Raw genomic sequence first — 22,683 nt, 5'->3', positions numbered from 1 at the left:
GTGGGAAGAAGAGACTTTTTGTTCATTAGTAAACACAAAGAAAAACCTTTAATGGAAGAGGCAACATCATATTCTCAGCCTGAGGAAAAATGTTGATCTCAATCATGATCTCACCATAATATTCTTTTAGATGTAGTCCGGATGACATTTTAGTTCATTATCATTTATATTTTTTGTTATTTCATGTTATTTTGTTATGTTTCATATTATTTTCTGTTTGTTTTGTGACTTACAGGCGACACAAATTTCCATTTTGATTTTTAAAAAGTAGAATTCTTTATCCTGCTATTTAATCATGATTTATTGAAGCTCAAAATGCTTTATATATAATCATTGGTGGAAATTAATTTAGCAAGTTTACAGTCTTGCAACCCACTACCATAATTTTACAACGTTACTGACCTCTGCTGGTGAACATCTCTATTACAACTGTAACTTTATTGAAAACAATGCTGAAATATTTTCAGGGTAACGCTGTGGCCTCTATATATTCACAGTTTATCATCTACACTCCTTAAAATGTTTAAAAACAAGTGACACATTCACTCTCTGCTGTTGTCATTTTCAAACGCGAACAACACTCGCTCAGTTTGTTCCTCCGCGGCATCCGTAAAGCGACAGAGCCACATTTTGAATGTTCGGCGCGTTTTAACTGCAGCAGTTTTGTTGTGACAGAGAAAGAAAACGCAGGTAATGTTACATTTATGGACTAAATGATTAAGTTAGCTGACTCAAAACACAATAATGACAACTTTAATCGTACTATCGCCATGTTAACATCAGGAACTTGTCAAGTGATTTAGCGGTTGACGTTAATTTTAGCTGCCGTTTACGCTAAGTTCGTCACTGCTGGCTAAATGTTCACCAAAAGTAATGTGTTGTTGACAAACAAGCTATCTAATCCATCTAGCATATGTTGTTCTAAGTTTAAATTGCCACTAATTTTGCAGCTGTCTAACACTGACAAGATTTCTCTGTTTAATGTAGCATTTTGAGCAAACTGACATTCACAACGCCATTAGAAATGAGGAACCATTATGCCAGACTCCATTCAAAATTTGGCATTTTTTGTCATTTTACTTATTAATGGACAACGTCACGTCATACATGCTAACTGGGTAACACGAGATACTTCAGATTTGAATTCAGCTTGTATCACATACACGAAACCTCACTTGCTTCTATAAAACATTAACTTTTTTAAGTCATGTTATAGTACAAGCCTTAGGAACGTTCATAGTGTAGCTCAGTATATATAGTTGTTATGTGTTTGGGTCATTAGCTGTATCACACAATATGTTTTCCCATGTTAACTATTGTTATTTGTTTTCCCTGGACAGAATGGCCTCCCCTGCCACTGATGAGGGCGCATTCAAGACCCCAAAAACTGCCAGAGTTAAGAGCTTTGGAAGCAACGGAGGAACCCCAGTCACCATCCCTGCTTCACCTTTCATGAAGAAGTTGGGCTGTGGGACTGGAGTCAACGTTTACCTCATGAACAGGTTTGTAGTGCTCTCTCATTAACTAATACATTGATTTACACCTCACTCACCATGTATCTCCTCATTTGTTCTCTCGATCCAACACTTCTGCACTGTACTCCTGACAGTTTTGACATGTTTTGTTCATTGGTAAATGTACATGCCAGGCATTATATTTGAAATATCTGACAGGGTCTGTTGCAGTTTTATCACGTGTGGTTCATAAAGAATACTTTTGGGATAAGAGAACACCTTCTGAAATGTACATTTTATTGAAAAAGAAGCAGATAAGTGTATTTTGGATACATACTGGATGGCTGAGGAGAGCCTAAACCTTTGTTAAAGATTATTAGGTCATCATGATGAATAATGTGTGGGCTTTTAATGAGCAAGTCCTTATTAAATTGCCCTATGTGTGCATGATGTTTCATGCATTCATAAATCATTTGAGTGAAAATAGTCCGCAGCATAAATTGCCAATAACAATGTTCAGTGGTGATGTTTCCCAAACTACTGCATAGGAACGCCTTCATGTCTGTGTAAAAATAATATTAAAACAAGTCACCGTATAATGTGTATGTTGTTGATCGAATTCATCCTAGAATGGGAAAGCTGAATGCATCTCCCTGGGCTGTCAAGAAGATCAACAGCAGGTGTGCAACCAAACAGATGGCGGTTTACCAGAAGCGCCTGAATGCGGAGGCAAAGGTCCTGAAGGGAATCAATCATCCAAATATTGTTGGTAAGACACGAAAACAGGCCTGTGGTGCAATCACTGTGATGTATTGATCACTTGGCCAGTGTAACAGACACTTTCGTTTGTCAGGATACCAGAATTTTACACTTCGATACTATAGTAGTATTAAAAACTGATACTCGATACCTCTTTCGTTACCACAGCAACGTTAAACCTTTGTTTTTTTAACAACCTGCACACTGTGCTGTTGCAGGAAAAGTCATTGAACAGTTACCAAAACATTTGGAATAATGTTTATCTGTGCAGCCTTGAACAGAAAATCTGACTGTATATCTATACTGTATATTTTGTATCCTCAGTACTTTGGATACTGTCAAATGTATAACTAACTAATTGTATTGTTATAAACATATGGTATCGAAGAAGTATCAGATTATCGGTACTTGTGACAACCTTAAAAGACGCAGTGTCTGGTTCTTTAGAAAAGAATACATAGAAGAATTATTGTATCCTTGAACTTCACTCGTATAGTTTATTTATTTGTGTCACTAGCATCAATGTAAACTACAGGAATGCCTTTAAGGGACATTTCACACTTAAGTGAGCAATCACAGTTGATCATAAAATTGATAAAGGCCTCCCAACATTTACAACACTTTCCCTCTACAATGGCCACTGGGTTCTATAATTCCTAAATTTTCTAAATTCTGAAACATGCAGGGAAAAAATACCTTGCTAGTTGCTTGCTAAAGATTCATGTTGAGTGGATAAATGTGGCAGCAAATGCTGAAACTTAGGCTTTATTTTGTTCCATCATAATAAATGTATTTGCTTATATCCAGGGTTTCGTGCCTTCACCACGGCCAAAGATGGATCAAAGTGTCTGGCCATGGAGTATGGAGGAGAGCAGTCCCTCAACGACCTGATAGAGAAGAGGAAAGAGGACGGCCTCAAAGCTTTCCCTGCTGCCAACATAGAAAAAGTAGCACTGCATGTTGCTCGTGGCCTTCAGGTAAATCATGGACTCTCTTCTAACTAGTGTAAGCAAGTGTCTTATCTAGATTGGATACAATTACAGCTGGATTAACGTCACACGTGTAGCTAACTCATGTGACATGATCAGCTGCTCTTATATTTCTCTCTTTTAAACATTATAGCTAATCTCTTCTCCTACTCATCTTAATCATCCTCCAATATCCTGAAAAGTTATTTTTTGACTAAAGTGAAAAAATAGTGGGGGAAAAAGCAAGTTTCATCACAATTCACAATTCAGTTTGTGATGAAACTTTCTTTTTTACCCCACTATAAAGTAATTTTCCAGCCCTTTATTTAAACGCTGTTTTTTTTTAGTTACAAGTCAAGAAGAATAAGTGAAGACATTTTTTTTAGATGAAGTATCTGTTGGAAATCAAAGAAAAACACACTCAAAACATCACTATTTCATTCTTTTCCCAATCAGATTAGTCTCTTCTCGATCCATCTTTGAATTTGTTTTTAGAAAGCATGATTGTTTAACAGAACAATATAAACACAGAAGGATAGCGTTAAGTCACGTGTATCAGGAATGCGTTGTTTCTCTCTACAGTATCTTCACAATGAGAAGAAGCTGCTGCATGGGGACATGAAGTCATGTAATGTTGTCATCAAAGGCGACTTTGAGACCGTCAAGATCTGTGATGTCGGTGTGTCTCTGCAGCTGGATGAGAACATGAAAGGTAATGATTGTGTTCATGGAAGTCAAGATAAAAATCATCCAAGTAGCTCTGATTTGAAGAGCGAGTCTGAGCCAAAAACTTCCCAAAAGTGCTCACAGAGTTCAGCGATATCTTAAAAATGATAAACTGTATTTGCTCAAAGTATGTAAATCTTTCATCTTTAGTTACAGAGACCATGTCACTTTGGACGTAGATGAGCAGGGAAAAATATGGCACTCAGTCAAGATTTTGTTTTAAAGTCGGACCCAAAACAATCAACCAAAAGGTTTCAACTGAGGAGATATCATATTTTCAGCGTTGACTTTGGACCAATACTTATTTTATTAAAGATAAAGCCGACATTAATGTCAACAAAATCCCATGAACAGACCAAAACCAAAAATCTCACACTACTTTCCAGTTTCCCCACTCTGACTTTGTCACTCAGATGAGTCCACTGGTTCCCACTGAAAAAAATAAAGATCTTTAAATAGGTTTCTTTCAGCAGCACTATCATTTTCATCAAACATAATTGAAACAAGAGTGCATTTGCGTGTGTGTGTGATGATAGATGGATGGATGGATGGATGGATGGATAGAATAGTTAGATAAATAGTTTATTGATCCCAAGGGAAATTAGGCTTCCAGTAGCTTATATGACGTTTCCAAAACACCAATACACACAAGAATACAATAGTAAAAATGTAGTAATGGACTGAGTCTGGCCACCGGAACTACTGCAGAGATGTCAGTATGATTAGAGTATGTGCAAATGAAGGAAGTTCAACTGCAAAGTCAGAAACAGTGCATGTATTGCAAAAGTAGGATGATTTAAAAGTAAAAACAGTGCAAGAATAATTCTAAATATGTGTGATATATTTCAACACAAATATATATGAATATAAACATATAATCAAATACAAAATCAGATTGTGCATGAGGCTAACAGAATAACTGACAGTGTAGCAATTCAAGGTGATTGAAAAGTACGATTTTTTTTGCCTGAAAACAATTTTTTCACCCCTGAAAATTCTTCTTCACTCGGTATCACAAATGGGGGGAGAAATTCTCATGAAATGTTTGTTTCACTCTGTTTCACACATGAAAAAAAATTCTCTTGAAAATATTTAAAAAATGTTTTTTATTAAATTTTTTCTCACTCGGAGTCACCAGTTCGCAATTCACAAACACAGGAGACAAAACAAATGAGATCAGACTTAGATGATGGATCACCAGAAGAAAATAATTTCCTTGCCCCTCGGGGCTTCCATAGTCCTGTTGGTTTTGGTCTTTAAATGGTATTTGTGGACAATAAGAAAAGTATAGAACTTCACCAGACTTACCTCTTTAAATTGAACCATGTTGTGCCATTAAAACAATCTGTTCATCACCTAACCTATATTTAATAATACTGTTATAAAATATATAGAGCAGTTCAGACTGTGTGTGTGTTTGTAAGAGTGTGTGTATAAATGGGAGTAATCATGGACCAAAGCACAGAATTGGCAGAGAAGATGTGGGTGGAAATGATTGTTTACAGTGGATTAGCTTTGTTTCTGTGCCCAGACAGAAACATTCATTCTTCAGTCTCTTCTTGTGCATTCCTGTCATCAGCCAGTGGGGGTCTCCTCCATTTTTAATTTGATTTAAACTAATTGCAATCTTCTGGATCTTGCTTTGAACATGAGCTTTGTGTTTGGAAGTTACACCATTGCACAACCATATACAGATTGACTGGTCTTTTTGGTCATTGTTAAATTCACAATGTTTCTCTTCTCTCTGTCCTCAGTGTCCAATCCAAAGGCGGTGTACATCGGCACAGAGCCGTGGAAACCAAAGGAAGCTCTGGATGAGGAAGGAGGAGATATCACCGACAAGGCTGACATCTATGCCTTCGGTCTGACTCTCTGGGAGATGATGACCCTGGCCATGCCTCATCTGGAGATGCTGGACGATGATGATAATGATGATGATGATGAAGAGGATGAAGGTGAGACGCTTTGTGGCCTCTGGAAGCCCTGAAATTTACCCTCTTTACATTTGCATGCAATGTGTGAAGGAGTAGTTATTTTTCCTTTTCATTTCTCTTAAATTTTACATCCTGCAGTCTCATTCATTCATTCATTCATTAACTCAAGTTAAAAATTAATCATAATTACTTCCCGTTTAGATTTTATGATGTGTTAAAAATCCTGCGTCTGTATTTCAGAGGACTCCATGGAGATTTTTGATGAGGATGCCTACTACGAGAGGTTGGGGACGAGGCCGGTGCTGGATGCCGAGGCTCTGGGCAGCTCGTACCGCAGGATGGTGGAGCTCTTCTACCTCTGTACAGAGGAAGACCCCAAGAAGAGACCCTCGGCTGGCCAGATCGTCCAGGCTTTGGAGAGCAACAGCCCACTGGATAAAACTCCCAGTGAGGTGATCGTTATCGACTGATTTACACAACTAATTCTGCATTTTGATCTTAGAGCTACAGGTCAGGAATGTTGTCGGGTGTTCAGGATCCAGACTACTATGTAATGACGGGTTTAAGGATTTTTGTCAGGGATTTATATTAAAGATTGCAGGGTATATAAACACAACCTGAATCCCGGACAGTTTATCCTGTTTACTAGTTTATTGTGCTAACCCAGAAGTAGAAACCTCCTGGAAACATAACTGTTAAGAGGATCCAGCCTAGACATAAGCTACAAAAGCGTAGTGTCATCTCTGTACTGTACATCTTTTTCTGTTGACACAATCATGAGAACATTCGTCTGTCATTTATTTGTATGTTGTCTTTGCTGTATTTTACTTTCCTCTCCTGAATTCTTCTTGAAATTACTCTAGTCTGTATGTTTGTTTCTCAACCTCTGTAAACTTTCTCTTGATTAAACTCTTGAGCTACTGTTTTTATTTTACCTTTTCAATATCTGGCAAGTTAAGTGGTAGAATGTACTGCAGCCTTGGTAAACAGCAATCTGCAATACCATCTGCTTTTGTTTTTTAGTGTTCCCTACACTTTCTAGCGTAAAAACACATTCCAGAAAAAAAGACGTTAAAATAGAAATGCTTTTTGTGTGCAACTACAAGATGATCAATACGACTCTACAGCAAGCAGCAGGTTGTCTAAGCTTAGCATAAAGACTGGGAATGAGGGGAAACAGCCTGGTTCTGCTAAAGTAACAAATCCACCTACTAGCAACCTAATTGCAAAACTCATTGTAAAACCACAACTTGTTTTTATGCTTTTTTTAAGATTAAAACAAGATCCAACGTTGATTAGTGAGCTTTAGAAGTGCTGATTGACCACTTTCGCTACCCTCTGATAGGGCCAGGCTGGCTGTTTCCAATATTTTCTTCAGATTTACTGTATAAACATGAGTGAGAGGATGCTGCATCAGAGTTAAGGTAGCGCATTTTTAAATTGTTTTATTTTATCGGCAATCTGACAGAAAAATCACCAATACGATGATCGGCCCCAATAAATCGGTCTACCCCTAGTTAGTATGCAATCAAGAAACACAATTGGGGTCATAAAACAAAAGGCAATATGTTTATTAAGTGTATTTACAAAGAAGAATGCCCTTTAAACAATAACGGCATCCACCCTTCAACAGGTCTATCAACATATTTTCCTTCCAAAAACGTCCAGAATACCTCGAGCTATCTGAACAATAAAATTAATGTATCAAAACAGTTTTCTGAGATGCAAAAAGACAAAAATGATCCCAACAAATCCTCAAATTCAAGCTGAACTTTCAGTCACTGCAGAATATAAACATCTGAAAACACTGCTAACATACATTCAGCAGTAAATTAAGCATTACTGAGTATAAATACTGATGAGAACAGGCGTACCTTTTAAAACTCTAGACCTACTTAATCCTGAACATGAATGTAATATAATTACACAACTGAAGCTTATCACACAGTCTTCAACACAAACTAAAGCCTGTCCTTGTCAAGAATTAAAAACCCGAACAGTTATTGCTCTGCATATAAAAGACAATTAAACAACTGCCTCAGGATCTGTTTATCTGCAATACTTACAATTCCACGTCAGTTAAAACAGTAATGCACCTTTAATTTCCACGTCTTTAATTCTTTACACACTTCATGCGATGAAGTTGTAAACGAGGAAGGTTGGTGTGTTGCAGTACTTGGTTGCGAACTGTTTGCCGTCAGGTGTTGGGTCAGAGAAGGCGATTTCTTCCTTGGTTAGATGGCTGCCGTACATGAAGCTGCTCCTAAAAAAACAACAACATGTAACTATTATTATTGAGAGGAATGATACTGGCTCTAGTGGCAAGATATCCCAAACAGACAGTGACGTTTCAAAATTTGGGGAATCATTTGAAGTTTGAAGTATCATTACATTTATACAGGAAAGATAAGACGATAAGATTTTTGTTGAGTGTGACATCGTACCTGACTGTGTCCAACATACGGGTTGCGATGCTCTGTCGTCTGGCCAGACTGAAGACCCAGATCCGACTGACCCCACACAGAGCTTGTTCTGGGACGGTGGAGCAGCACCAGGCTCGATGTCGCTCCATGAAGTCGTCCTTTGTCATATCCTTGTGTCGGTCCGGCTGCTCCAGGACTCTGTAAGCCTGAAGGGACAAAAAGTGAAACCGTCTGTCAGGACCCAATCAACATTAGCGAGGCACTGAAGAGCCGCAATTTACTGTTGAGCGTGTACCTATAATTTTTATATATTTGCATCAACTTTTCCCACATATAAAAAGTTAGTTTCTGTTCTTTTCATAAAAGTATAATAATTTTGTCTGATGTTTTTGTAAACAATGTAGAGAAAAAAACAGATGACCCTCAACATCGTGTTCATATCATACTTACACTACCACTAATATGTTTTTAATCCACGCTTATTACTCTAAAAAGACGTTAAAAACGCTCACACAATCACAATTTCCAAGAGCCGAAAATGATGACTGCTTCTTTTGTCCAACCAACGACCCAAAACCAAAAGACATTTAGCGTCATAAATGTCAAAGAAAAGAAGCAATTCTTCACATCTAAAGATGGAACCAGCAAAAGTTGGACATTTTTGCTTAAAAAACCTCAGAAATGATTAATCAATTACCAAAATAATTGGTCATTTTCCTTTTGATTGTCTTATTGTTGCAGCTCTGGTTTTTACATATGATAATATATAATCTCCTCGTCAATAACTGGATATTTTTCTCTTCAAGGCTGTTCACACCCTTCAAATAAAAAGAGAAAATATAACTTTATGGTTAATCTCCAGCCCTACCTGACGTATCGGTTCAGCGACGAGACATCCGACCACCATGCGCTCTGTGTTGATGAAGAGGTAGGTCTTGGCCTGTGTGGGTCTGCTCAGAGTCACCTGCTGGAAACCCAACTCGTTGTCTGCTACGCGCCGCACGTCCTCAGCCTGAAAACAAGCACATTGTGAGGAAGAAAGCACAAAAGCAAACATGGACAAACAACTTTAAACACCTGTACAAGCAGAAGACAAACAAACGTTCTCCCAGTAAGTCTTTCACGCCACATCAAATATGACACACTGACAGGAAAGCTGAACTGTGATTTTTACAGACTTAAGTGGTGACATATTTTACGACACACAATATGCTCAAGTGCAAACCCCAAACCTTTTTGATGGCATATTTGGGATCATCTGGCATGACCAGGAGAATTTTTCCATCCCAGAACTCGGCCACCACCCGTTCCTTCTTCCATCCCTGAATCATAAGAGAGAAAAGAAGCTGCAGTTGCAAACAGACAAACTCAAGATCAAACTAACCTTCCCATGAAACAAACTCCTGACAGCAGATCTCTGCAAAATATAAAACTACTTCAAAATAAAAACAAGCCACTTAATCATCTCTGTGACAAAGAAGAGAGATTGAAGGGACAGCCAGCACTACGGGTAAGATGGGGTCATCGTCACAATTTAAAGAGACGATGGTGCCATTTAATCAGGAGACCAATCAGAACCAATTCTGATTACTCCGACTTTGACAAATATAATTTCAACATGATAAACAGCAACTTTAACAAAAACTGATGAAAGTAAACTCAAAGTGGGATTTTAATGTTAGTCTATGTGAATTAGTATTTCTCTGCACAATCAAAAAAAAAAGACGCAGTGACGGGTGCATATTTATTTAAAAAAAAAAAACTGCGCACACTTTTATGGTTTTATAACTTGAATATCTCTACACTTTAAGATGTAGATGTCTCCATACTATTGAGTTAAGATTAAGATTAAAGAAAGGAAGTTTTACCACAAATTTGATGGATTCAAGGAAGCGCTGGTGGAACTGGGTGTGTTGGAAATTGTCCTCTGGGTTGTCTGCACTGTACACCATCCCACATGAGCTGCAGGTTGTCGCTCCAAACTGCTTCTGGCCTGCGTCCTGATGAGCAAAATACAGAGAAAAATACAGTCAACACACACACACACACACACGCGGGAAGAAAAATATGTGGGAGTCCAATAAAAGAAGGGAAGATGACACAAACCCAATTTCCCTCCAACCAACCTCGTTTTTGCATTTTCTGTAGTTGGCATTAAAATCTTGGTAAGATTTTGAACTTTTGGCACACAAAATGAATCAGCTTCAATCTAAAATATCAGCATCAGCCTTGAAAAATGTTCTCTGGGCCTTCAGATGCATGCTAGCCTTAACTATGTACCAAACTGTAGGGCTCCACCCTGCACACAGAAGAATATCAACATTAACGTACAATGATGAGCTGATCGTCGTCCTGTTTCTCTTTCCTCCTGCGAGCAGGTCGCTCTTTGACTGAGGAAGTAGCCTGCAGTGATGTTACTGGGCCAGAGGGGGTGCTGCTGGACACTGGTGGCTGCAAAGCTTTCCTTGACCTACAAGACCGCAAATAACAGAACATACTTTAGTGACATCTGCGTTAATGCAAAAGGCTTTGTCAAAGGGAGAGAAATGTAAAACAAAATGTAACATATTTTATTGCTCATCCTCTTGCTAACCATCTTCATGCTTTACTGAGGAGAATAAACATGCTGGAAGAAATTTCTTCTGCGAGAATCTAAAAGCATCCCTAAACTTCCTGTTTTCCAGATATCTCTCATAGTGCCACATTAACTGCTGAAATGTTGACAATTAGACTGTCTCACCTCTTGGAGGCAGAGCCAAAGATGGGATACAACGCTGCCGATTCTGAGGAGAAAACACAAATATTTTCAATAAAGCTTTCATGGTACAAGAGTGATATTTCAAACAGCATACAGTGAACTGGATGAAGCTTCTGAAGTCTCCAGGGTTTGATGTGTGACAGTCAGCAGCTGTGTTTCCATCTGAATCATCACAAATTAAGCCCATATTTTGAGAAAAGGTCAGCAAAAGAAAATGCATATTAATGTTATTTTCCTTATCTACTTCAGTTATGCAATTATAAAAAGCTGGTTTATTAAGATAAGCAGTAGGTGGCATCAATTCTCTGGTTGGAAAGCCAAATGCAGAAAAGAAGGCGCAAACAAATGGAAATATGACTTAATTTTACTTCATGTAAAACAAAAAAGGTTAAATCAGATGGATTTATGTGGGGCGATGAAGAAATCTTTCTTTAATCTGCTGCCATCATTCAAAGCAGAAACTCAGCGACAGGAGTTAAACAGTTTCTACAAAACAACTTGTGCAGATACAGCATTTCATTCCTTTTTTGAACCACCTCATGTGTTTGTGAAATTGGAACCTTTTTTTCACTTTTATCCCTTTCCTAAAACCTGTTGTAATGCGATAACTCAAAATGTGCATAAAAATACATTGATGGAAATGCGTTTAGTTTCTCACTGAAGTCAAATCAGCAACAGAGGCATTTATACATGAACATTGTGCGGGTTTGTGTACCTTTAGGTGGGCTGGCAGCATCATTGATGGGACTGATGTCACTCAGGTCTGTCAGAGAAACATCCTGAAAAGGTTCAACATTGTAAAAATTGCTGAATAATTCAAGATCAACACCATTATTATTTAACCATCGATTTCTAGTAATGATTAAGAACGGCAGCTAAGATCAGGCTTCGGTAAACTGAAGTTAGATGATCTATTCTAATGAACATGACCAGAAGAAACCCTGTACAATAACCTGTGAACATGTGTGTATGCTGCTGTACCTGAGTACTGAGGTGTGAAGCTGCGGATGCAGGACTTGGTGTTGGGGTCCTTGTCAACACAATCAACAGCTCCTTTGTGAGCCCATATTTCTTGATTAACATCTTAGGAGAGCTGTCGGAAGAAGATCAGATTTATTTATTTATTTTTTTTTAAATTGTGACCAAGAGCACATTAAACATTATTTACATGCCAAATTAAATATTATATATTTGTACCTTAATGTCTGTGGAGTTTCAGGCTGTTCGTCAACAGAGTCCAGCCAGTCCGTTGGATCAAACTTCGCTCTCTGCTTGATGCTCGGCCGCATGTCTTTTGTCTCCACCGGCTGGACGGCAGTCTGCAGGCAACAACAAGGACAGGATAACGTCAATGTTACATTATGATTATCAAGATTTGCTCCTGAAAAAATTAAATGCTTAGTCTTTGGCCTGCAGAGTTGAAACCAACATCAAGGCTCCTCTAACCTCTGCAGGGGGTTTCTGCGGTTGGTTCATCACCGGAGCAGTGGGCTGCTGCTTTGATTTCTCACTCTTTGTCTGTGGCAGGGTAGCTTTGCTCTTCACTGGGGCTGAAGCGGGCCTGTTTGAGGATTTTGGCACAGATTTCTTGTACATGGACATGGGTTTCTTCCCTGTGCTGAAGAAAGCAGCTCCTACAAAGATCTTGGGTTTGGGCTTCAGGCTGCTGAAAGAGATGGTGATCGATTTCTTGTACTCTGGCTTGGTGCTGCTGGTGGGAGCAGTGGTTGTAGTGGGGGGCGCTGGTTTAGCGGTGACACTGTGTGATTAAATGGTACAACAATTGCAAAAAAAAATGTTTTAGATATATTGATGACTAAAACTACAAGTCAAGAAACAAGAACACAGTACAGAAGCACCAACAAAGCATCTATGATTGGTCTGTGACAACAAACCTGCTGTTGAGTTTAGGCAGCTTGATGGCCTTTGAAGATGTCGTATAGCTTTGGATCGCCATCTTTCCTGCAGTTTTAGATTTTGCAGCCACCTTTCTCGGCTTGCTGCCTCCTTTAACATTCTTCTTATTCTTCTTTTTCTCCTGGGAAGGAGGGGAAGGAAGAGAAGGAAGAGGAGGAGGTGGAGGCAGAGACTCCTTGATGGCCTTCCTCTCTAGTGGAGTGAGATAGATGGGCTTCTTCTTGCCATAGAAGGAGCTTGTTACCATGGAATGTTTGTATGGAGATTTACGCGGTGATTTGGCTGGTGAGCCTAGGAAAAAAGGTGGATAAACAGATAAAAATGATGCACACATATGAGAGAAAGCATGTGGTATAAAGAAGCATAGAGCATTTTGGAACACTACTAATTCAATGCACCCCCCCACCTGCCAGCCTATGTGGAGATTTTTGTGGCGAGGGGCAGTCCTCCCTGTTAAGACGCCCGACTGGCTTCTTCCTGGGGGATCTCCTCTTCACGGGGGACATCTCCTCACTCACTCCCTTCATGGACAGTTGACTGGAGTTAAAGACACAGAAGGAGAAGTTTTGGTACCAATACCAAAATTATACACAAAAAACAGGCAGCCGTGGAAACACTGCAGACCATCAAATAATTCAGTTTTTACTTAAATCAGGCCGTATCTGGTCAAATTATAAACAAATTATAAAAATCATCAATCAGCCTGTTTGGCCTATAAAACGACGGCAAAGGTCAATCAGTGTTTCCCAAAGCCCAAGATAACTTCCTTAAAATGTCTTGTTTTGTCCACAACCCAAAGATATTTAGTTCACTGTCATAGAGAAGTAAAGAAATCAGAAAATATTCCCATTTAAGAAGATGGAATCACATAATCTTTAGCTTTTTTCTTAAAAAATTACTCAAACAGACTAATCGACTATATTATTGACTGTATTAGCCAGTCATCTTATTTAAAAATGCTCAAATCCAGTGTGTTCGCAACTCACCTGTCAGAGTCCAGAGAGGGGAGCTTTCTCTTCCTGGTAGTAGTCGGCATCATTTTCACAAATCTCACCTACACAAACAGAGAAACATTAGTAGGTATTCTAGGCTAACATATAAAAAATTACAAATTTTCAACTTCAAAATGTTTCTTGTCTGCACAAAGACGGCTCACATTATTAAATACAGCAGAACCCAAAAAACAAGGGGAAGGATTTACCCTCTAACACACTGGTAATTTCACAATTTACTGAAATACTGGATTTAGAAAAACAGAAACGCTCCAAGCCAAGTTATTTACTTAGACTTAAAGATGAAGTAATACGTTGTTAGGTAGCTAAAAACTAAATTATGATTAATACCTTTGTTTAAATGATTACTAGGCTTGTTGCCAGGATATCTCGGGTAAAAAGTGCAACAAGGGCTTACAAAACTTTGTAAAGCTTTGCACAATGTCACTGTCAGATAAAGTAAAAACCTACTGCTTTTGTAACATTTACAGCTGCCGTATGCAGTGCCACAACCTTCATATTAGTGAAAGAGGCGTGATAGCCCGTAATGGATCACTAGTCCATTTTTGTGCGTTTAATGATAAAAATTACAGATTTTCAAATGAAGTTTGGCGTGAGTGTCTCCACGCCGCATTGCATGAAGCGTCCGGAGGATAAACTACACTCAGACTGCACGTAGTGGCGTTTATTGATCAGCGCTATCAATTAGACTCAACGGTTCACGCCTGAAATGACACCAAATATTATCTTGTCTGTGCACATTTGAATTATCTCGACATGAACTTTAGCTAAGGTTAGCTTAGCGTTACGTGTCAGCTTGTGAAGCGCTTATTTAACAGCTAAAGTCGAGATGAATGGATAATTGGCGGGATGATTAGCTTATACAAAAGTGACTGCCTCGATACAAACAGTTCACTAGTTCCCTAATCTAAAGAAGCCGAACGATTTAGCCATTTGTGTCCATGTTTGTCTCTGTTTTATAGCTAATAAATACATCGAGACACCAGGGCGGTCTGTCTTATGGACATACGCGTCTCTAAATTAATCTGCGTCACGTAAAGTAAATACGCCATTTCGGAGATAAACAAGCAAAGTACTAAAACACCACAAAGAGTCATGTATGTGTCTGCATGTATCTTACCGCACACGTTTCTGTCGTGCTACATAAAACGATAAAAGTTGTTGTAAAGTTGAAGTTCCTGTCGGTTGTCCTGCTCCTGCTGCCCGCGTTTCTTATCTCTGTTTTGAACAGCGCGCGCCAGACTCTAAAAAAAAACTATTGTACAACCGGACCGGAAGCGGAAACACTACATTGTATTAATCGAGTTACCAGCGTAAAGGCATGGAGCGACTTCCGGCTCCTGCTTTCAAAGTAAAAGATTCGTGTTTGCGAAATTGCATTTGTTCAGTCCGTCTATGGAAAATACATTTATATTAGGTAGGTAAAATTCTACATGTCAAACATTTTTGATATCAGCCAACTTGAGAAAGCCTCAGTTTTTCATAAAACTAATGAAATATAAGACCGAAAATATGTAATTATAAAGACTACACAACCAAAAGTCACGTTAGTGATGTTGTCTCATTGAATGGTCACCAAACCTGTAACTTAAACATTGTAGAGCTGCTCCTGTATATTAGCAGCTCATAGGAACTGAAGATCTACCCTTTCACATAACTACAGATGTCAGTGTGACCAGATTTATTGTGATTTTCACCTTATTTAGTACTTTTCTGTTCACTCAGCGGTTTAACACAAAACTAGATTATATTTTACTTTATTTACATCTAGACTAAGGCTTTCTTGACTTGGAAAATTATCTTTTTTAGTTGACAAACATCATATGCATGATTCATGGCACAATTCAAGCTGGATCAAGAAATTATTTATCTTTCTTCATTCACTACCATACAACATTTTACCATACACCATTAAAAGCAACACAATAGTTATAATCAGTGTGTGTGTGTGTGTGTGTGTGTGTGTGTGTATGTGTGATAAACAAACAGTAATTTAATTAAAAACAGTGCATTCAATCGTCTAATTTCTAACTGAGTAAACATCTATCAAAAGCATACAGAGAAATTCCCAAATTTTAAACTTCCAGACAGGGACACAGTGTCAAATGTATGGAATGTCAAGCTTTTATTTTTCTAACACAAATTTGGGTACTTCCTGTCCGCTACATGCTAACTCTCTGCAACTTGACGCAGCTAGCTAACAACTTCCGGGTCAACTTGTACATGCGAAAAGTGACAGCAGCAACGATCAGTCGGCAGACAGATATTTACATTTCTCTGTGGTCATAATTAGTGTGAAAGCTTTCGAATAGTATACACTTACTGCTCGTCTTCTATCGGCGACTTTTAATACACTTAAAATGGTGTTTTACTTCACAAGTGCCGGTGAGTGAAGCCACCAGCTAACAGCAATGCTAGATTTTAGCCTGGTTAGCAAATGCACTTTAAAGCTGTAGGCTTTTATTTCTCCTTTTTCTGTTCGACCTTATTGTGTTTCGTGTCATCTTATATTCTCGTTTCATCCAGTAACTATCGATTTGTTGTGTCTCTCTCAGTGGTGAACCCTTCCTACACAATCTACATGGGAAAAGACAAATATGAAAGTAAGTTCGTTATCATTTTGCCACAGACACACACACCCTTTTTCACACAGTTGCTGCCATAAGTTTAACATTTGTCTCGCGCTGTCTCTGATTATTGTATTACTCTGTTGAACTAATATTTTTCATGTCTCCTAAATGGTGTCGCATCACCTCTAACTTGCTGTGATTGTTTTTGCAGATGAGGATCTAATAAAGTACGGATGGCCTGAAGACATCTGGTGAGATTTCTGTTTGTTGTTCTTATCATACACCCTGGAAAAGTTACTGTTCTAAATAAACATACGTTATTCAATATCTGTAATTTATAATCTTAAGCGCAATTAAAATCAATGTATATTAGATAATATATCTGATTATTAGTGAATGAATTCTTGTTGTTTGAACTGTGTGGGGGTTTTTTTTCCACATCCAGGTTTCATGTGGACAAGCTGTCTTCGGCTCACGTGTATCTGAGACTGCCAAAGGTATGAAGTCAGCACAATGAACCTGAAATACTGAAATTTAAGCACAAAATCCCAGCTTGAGTCCTGATTGTGCATTATTAAGTTTGGCTGTTAGACAAGTTTATCATTAGTACAAATAACTTTGGCTTGATGTTACTTTCTGCAGATATAAGTTGTCTTTATCTTTGGTCAGTTAACATGTAACCTAGTGCAAAACAGCACAAATAAGACTTTATTTGTATGAAGCCCTTTAACACAGCAGACATTCCCCAGATCTGCCCTCAGGATGTGCTGCTGCTCTGTGACCTCGAAGATATTGATGATTTAGAAGTTTTGTTTGTTTTTCAACTTGACTGTGAGCACAAGTATGTAATTCCCCTTCTCCGAAACCAAAGTTTAATTTCGGATGTAATGGCTTTATCAAATTAATTTTCAAATGTATCAGTAGTTTAGCCCCAGAGCCTCTTTCCAGATATATCCAAAGACAAGACAAGACAGCAACAGAGTAAACAGGAGCATAGTGAATGGCAACTGTAAAATACCCCATCGTAGATCTAAATTTGGACAATCTCCATAAAAGGCTGTCAAATCTAATTTCACATATGAAATCTTTTACAACAAAGGTTAAGTGCTGGCTACAAGCAAACCAAAGCTGTAAAATAAAAAGCGGTGTGCAGCCCGTAAGGCCGCTGTATGCTCGAAAACATACTGGTTTGTACAATATGTCAATGATTAGTCTGTAGGAAAAGTCCTCATACCATGTGAAAAAGAGCTTTGAAAAATTGTCGGACACAGCCCCCCAATTTGCCAGGGAATTGTATGTGGGGACAGGGTTGTTGATTGCACTGTGCTTGTCTTTTTCTAGGGTCAGACGATAAATGATATCCCGCCAGAGGTGCTGATAGACTGCGCACAGCTGGTGAAAAACAACAGCATTCAAGGTAAAGATCTGGTTCCTGATCATTTCTTGTAATTTGTAGAATGATCAGATATCGGGCGCAAGAACGGAGTGTCAGAATGAGCCTAGTGTCTTCTGGTTTGGTTAAACCAGAGCTAAGATCATCTTTAAACCTGCATGCTGACAGAGACCCTGAGATATCCTGTCAAAGCCTCTTTCCGCTGTTCTTTGTATGCGACACATGGAGTAGTACCTTGTGTTCAGTGTATATTAAAGCTAAGCATGTTGTATGATGTCAGGCTGTAAGATGAACAACATCAACGTGGTTTACACACCGTGGGCCAACCTGAAGAAAACGGGAGACATGGACGTCGGACAGATCGGCTTCTATCGACAAAGAGACGTCAGTAGAAATGAACAGAAAACCCTCTTAACTCAAAGTTTTGGATTATCTCACAAATTGTTTTACACACATGGATGGCAGCATCACTGACAGACCACTTCGGGTGTTTGATCCCTGCACTGTGTTTCAGGTGAAGAGCGTAGCAGTGGAGAAGAAGATCAACGAGATCGTGAACCGCCTGGAGAAAACAAAAGACGAACGCTACCCTGACCTGGCAGCGGAGAAAGAGTCGAGAGACAGAGAGGAGAGGAACGAGAAGAAAGCTCAGCTCCAAGAACAGAAGAAGAAAGAGAAGGATGAGATAAAGAGGAAAAAAGAGATGGAGGACCTCAAGTACATAAATTGCTTTTTAATTGTTTAGTATGGAGGACTAAAACTGCCAAATCAAAAATAAATGAATGACTCCATAAATAAATGTGTGTCATGGGGTCAACTTCTCACTTTTTTGTTGATCAATTATAGATGCTTTGATCCCAAACCAGTGGCCAGGCTCAGTATTCATTTATTTATTGAGTAATTTATTTATTTGTTGAGCAATTAACGTATTTATTTTTTATTTTTGGCAGTTTTGGTCCTCTGTATTTTGGGTGGGATTTTTTTTCCTTGACATTGTTTCAGTAAAGTTGGTTTGAACTCAGATGATCAACATCTTACCGACTATACTGTATATTTTGGGGAAATTCTAGCTTTTAATTCTTGACTGAAAACAAACATCATCATACTTAAATCCGAGCAGGTTTCACATTCAGCTGCTTGACATTAACATTTAACATTTTGGTGTAAAATTTGATTGAGTTACATTCATCAATTTGTTTTGTTTTGGGTTCTCTCTCCAGGAACTATACATCACTGATGAAGTCTGAAAATATGCAGACTAATGAGGTGAGGACATATATTTACAAACATATTTTTAGGTCTAGCTTTCACTGACATTATACAGAGAAGTCACTCTACTTCATTCAGTTAAAGAACAGTTTTTAATACCTCTTGTAATGTTGACTACATTAACTCGTGCTTCACTCCATGTCGTTTTCAGGATGGTTATGACTCAGACGACTTCATGTGAGAGGTGACCACCAGGCAGCAAGCACACAAAATCCTCCTCCTATCAGATCTGCTGTGAGGATGCTCCCCTGCTGCTTTTGCTTGCTGTAACTCTGCAATGACATTAAGGAAAAACAAAAACAAATGGATACCTTTTTTGCTTTTGGACACTTGGAGCAGAAAGCGAGCCAATGACGGACAGCGCCGGGACTTACTCCACATGCTGATTGGTTTCGAGACGCTGCTTCCAAACCAGACCAAGCTGGCTGGCCTCTTCATCAAGGGACACTGTAGAAGGAACACAGGAGGACGAGAACGCTGAGGATTAATTTGGGGGAGAAAACACTTAAAAGCAAAACTGTGTTGATTGGGTTTTGGACTGATGCTGATGTATGATAAAACTGTTGTATGGGTGTTTGAATAACCCTGCACACCTTTCTGCTAACACTCTTCATGTTGTCATTTCTCTGCATGTCTGATTTTATTGAATACAATTCAGTGTTTGAATTAAAATCACAGTTATAGTTACATATGTTGAAAAGCCCTTATATTCTTTAGCAAAGCACCGTATCCAACTGAAGAACCATAGCGTGTGGAGCCACTGAAGTCCTGAAAGATTTTTATTTTTATTTTAAATCTCATATATGCAAATTAAGGCCGTTTAGCTAAAATCACATTTCCTAAAAGCTAAGATTACATCTTAAGTTTATGATGGTACAACACCATGAAGCAGAACCATCAAATGTTTAGCATTTTGCTAGAGGAACTACTTTTGTGATTTATAGGTTATTAGAATAATGCTCACAAGATAGTAATTTGTGTGCGCAGGATTAAAAACTCAAGTCTCACTCTCATTCCATAATAGTGATGATGGACCATAGAAGTTAATTGTTTACCTTTGAAACTGTAGTTTGACAAAAAATAAATCTTAACTGAAGGTCTTTTTTTAAAACAGATGTCTCTCACAGTTGATTTAATATCAATCTAAAAGCACACAAGGGGACCTTGAGTAAAGTTTGTTTTTTGTCAAACATGACCAGCACTTCCACCTCTTCAGTACTGGATCTGCAGTACCACTTTCAACTGCACCACCAACAGATGAGAAATGTAACAGCAGCATCTATTTAGACCTGCAGGTGTGTGTGTTCTGTCTACAGGAGGGAAAGTCGTATCGGTTCTGTTTTGACACATCTGTCCAATATAATGTAGATTCAACTCCTTTTAGATTCTTCACATTTGAAATATAAACTGTTCAACCGAAAGGTAGGTTTAAAATTAAAAAAACTACAGGTTGTGTAAGTTTTCAAATACATCAGTTTTTGTTTTTTGCCCTATAGGTCAACACATCTCATATACTAAGAGAATCTGCAGATATAAAAATGCTGAGGCTGTTATTTCTTAAAAGTGACACACACATCTGTTTGTTTGACTTCCTGACTCTCCTTTTGGAGGATCTGCGGTTTTGTAGCGAAAGTGTGCTATGGTTCTCAGGGCTTTACAAGCCAGTTTCATGAGGTGCTTTGCATGTACAATAAAACAATATATTAATGTCATTACACTCAATTTTGAGGTAATTTCTGTACTTAAGTTCATTTACTTCAATTGCCAAGATGTTATGTTTCTTTTCTCCAGTGTTTCAAATCAGAATCATAGTACCAAGACAAATGTTTTATGATGATAAATCAGCTATTCACATATGGCGGCAGCAAATGTTCTACATACTGTATCTATAGCAGTAAATCTAGGTGTAGGTAATCAGTCATTTATATATTATAAAGGATCTGAAAATGGGCTGCTTTATGGGGGAAAGGGATATTGCCATGTCTTGACATTTGTCTGTCCTGAATATCTAGAATCGAGCTTTGTTATTATGACTACAAGTGCTGATATTTAGAATTAAAACAATTTTTGTCCCTTGATTTTGTTTCTCTTCTACATGTAAATATATTCATCTCAATGGCCAAATAATAATAATTTTAAAAACTTCAGTCAAATTTATATGATCTGTTGTAGTCGTATGGCCATGACGAGATTGAGATAAAAGCATTTTGGAGGATGCGGGCATCGATCCCGCTACCTCTCGCTTGCTTTGCGCTTACTGCATCCTGCCTTGTCCGCCAAAGTAAGCCCAAATCAGCCAATCACGTTCGTCCTGTGGGCTTACTTTTAACCAATCACGTCCCTCCTTGTTCTGCCGCCGATCTCGCGATCATTCCCTCTCTCGGAGCGAGCGCTCTACCATTTAAACTAATCCCCCTTGCAAAGTACAGAGTATTGACGTCATCAAATTAGGGGGAAATCCGGAGTGTTTTTACATTATAATTGCATTATAATTACATTATATTATTAAGTAAAGCCGCTGATGGTGAAACCCAGCCAATAATAGCAACTAAGCCACATTATAGCCAGTGGTGGAAGAGGTATTCAGATCATTTATTTAAGTAAAAGTACCTTGCTAAATGTAGTTAACGTGGTAAAATAAAAGTACTGGTTTGGCCTTACTGATATATGATAATACATTATATAATACGATTATTAATACTGAAGCATCAATGTGTACGCAGCATTACATTGTTGTTGCGGCTCGGGTAGAATACCTCTAAACTCTACTTTAGTATTTGTCTTTTTTAAGACTATAAATCACAAGAATCATTAGTATTCAGTTACACGAACCAGAGCGTGCTTAACTGTGTATTTTCTAGGTAAGATTTTAAATGACACATCTTTTATTTTATTGTCAATGCAACACTTACGGTACACTGTACTGTACACCTGGTAAGTTTAGCTATGCCTAAATGTGTCCACTGGTGCAGGGGTTGCGTGTGAATAGGAAAAACAAAGTTAGGTCACACCTGTGTGATTGGTTGTGTTTTTGAAAGTGCAAATGTGTTGTTATGAAGGACGAAAAGTAAATAATTTGGAGGATGCGGGCATCGATCCCGCTACCTCTCGCATGCTAAGCGAGCGCTCTACCATTTGAGCTAATCCCCCACAATGCATCGCGGAGGAGGACGCCACTTTATAAAACTAAATACAGAGAAAATACGACTTGTGTTTACAAATTTTGCTTTTTCGTTCTCTGTCAAAACTCGAATCTGCTGTCTCGTAACTTAACACGTTTTTGTGCACTGATTTTGTGTCTGGATCTTGGTATTCTCGCATTGCTCAAAAGTACTGGGATAAAAATACAAACTCACCACGTGTAAAGAAATCATCTTGCGGTGGCACCGCCTTTGATAAACCAGGGAAATGATATCCGGATTGATTCGGGCTCAAAATGGATTTTTTTTTTTTTTTTCTCCATAACTGAGGAAAATAAGGTCCTCAGAACACTGTTTGA

The 22,683-nt window shown here is 38.4% G+C and overlaps 3 protein-coding genes across 5 annotated transcripts; 2 read left to right on the top strand and 1 right to left on the bottom strand.

Annotated features, from left to right (window-relative positions):
* Nucleotides 1-581: 581 nt before the first annotated feature.
* On the top strand, nt 582-6,766 carry pbk (PDZ binding kinase). Its single transcript, XM_084377708.1, has 7 exons — nt 582-690; nt 1,341-1,502; nt 2,084-2,223; nt 3,021-3,190; nt 3,764-3,893; nt 5,662-5,862; nt 6,082-6,766. The coding sequence occupies exons 2-7, from the start codon at nt 1,342-1,344 to the stop codon at nt 6,309-6,311; spliced, it is 1,032 nt and encodes a 343-aa protein (XP_084233834.1). The 5' UTR covers nt 582-690; nt 1,341; the 3' UTR covers nt 6,312-6,766.
* Nucleotides 6,767-7,388: 622 nt separating this feature from the next.
* Nucleotides 7,389-15,202, bottom strand: LOC311271811 (N-acetyltransferase ESCO2-like). Of its 3 annotated transcripts, none has more exons than XM_084377690.1 (15): nt 15,073-15,202; nt 13,926-13,993; nt 13,346-13,476; nt 12,918-13,230; nt 12,469-12,781; nt 12,220-12,341; nt 12,004-12,115; nt 11,738-11,801; nt 11,005-11,047; nt 10,596-10,734; nt 10,133-10,264; nt 9,497-9,586; nt 9,133-9,276; nt 8,286-8,470; nt 7,389-8,104 (listed from the first exon to the last, which is right to left on the bottom strand). In XM_084377690.1, the coding sequence occupies exons 2-15, from the start codon at nt 13,976-13,978 to the stop codon at nt 7,972-7,974; spliced, it is 1,974 nt and encodes a 657-aa protein (XP_084233816.1). In that variant the 5' UTR covers nt 13,979-13,993; nt 15,073-15,202; the 3' UTR covers nt 7,389-7,971. The 3 variants fall into 3 exon arrangements, with proteins under 3 accessions (XP_084233816.1, XP_084233814.1, XP_084233815.1); XM_084377688.1 differs by lacking the exon at nt 15,073-15,202 and adding an exon at nt 14,141-14,235; XM_084377689.1 differs by lacking the exon at nt 15,073-15,202 and adding an exon at nt 14,096-14,190.
* Nucleotides 15,203-16,136: 934 nt separating this feature from the next.
* Nucleotides 16,137-19,873, top strand: ccdc25 (coiled-coil domain containing 25). Its single transcript, XM_084377716.1, has 9 exons — nt 16,137-16,337; nt 16,508-16,555; nt 16,734-16,773; nt 16,968-17,019; nt 17,864-17,939; nt 18,196-18,299; nt 18,430-18,632; nt 19,136-19,181; nt 19,336-19,873. The coding sequence occupies exons 1-9, from the start codon at nt 16,313-16,315 to the stop codon at nt 19,363-19,365; spliced, it is 624 nt and encodes a 207-aa protein (XP_084233842.1). The 5' UTR covers nt 16,137-16,312; the 3' UTR covers nt 19,366-19,873.
* Nucleotides 19,874-22,683: the final 2,810 nt, after the last annotated feature.

The sequence above is a fragment of the Pagrus pagrus genome, assembly GCF_965226575.1.
Source record: "Pagrus pagrus genome assembly, chromosome: 16".
NCBI classification, from domain to species: Eukaryota; Metazoa; Chordata; class Actinopteri; order Spariformes; family Sparidae; genus Pagrus; species Pagrus pagrus.
Note: the sequence above shows the minus strand (reverse complement) of the source record. Positions and strands in the feature narration are given on the sequence as shown.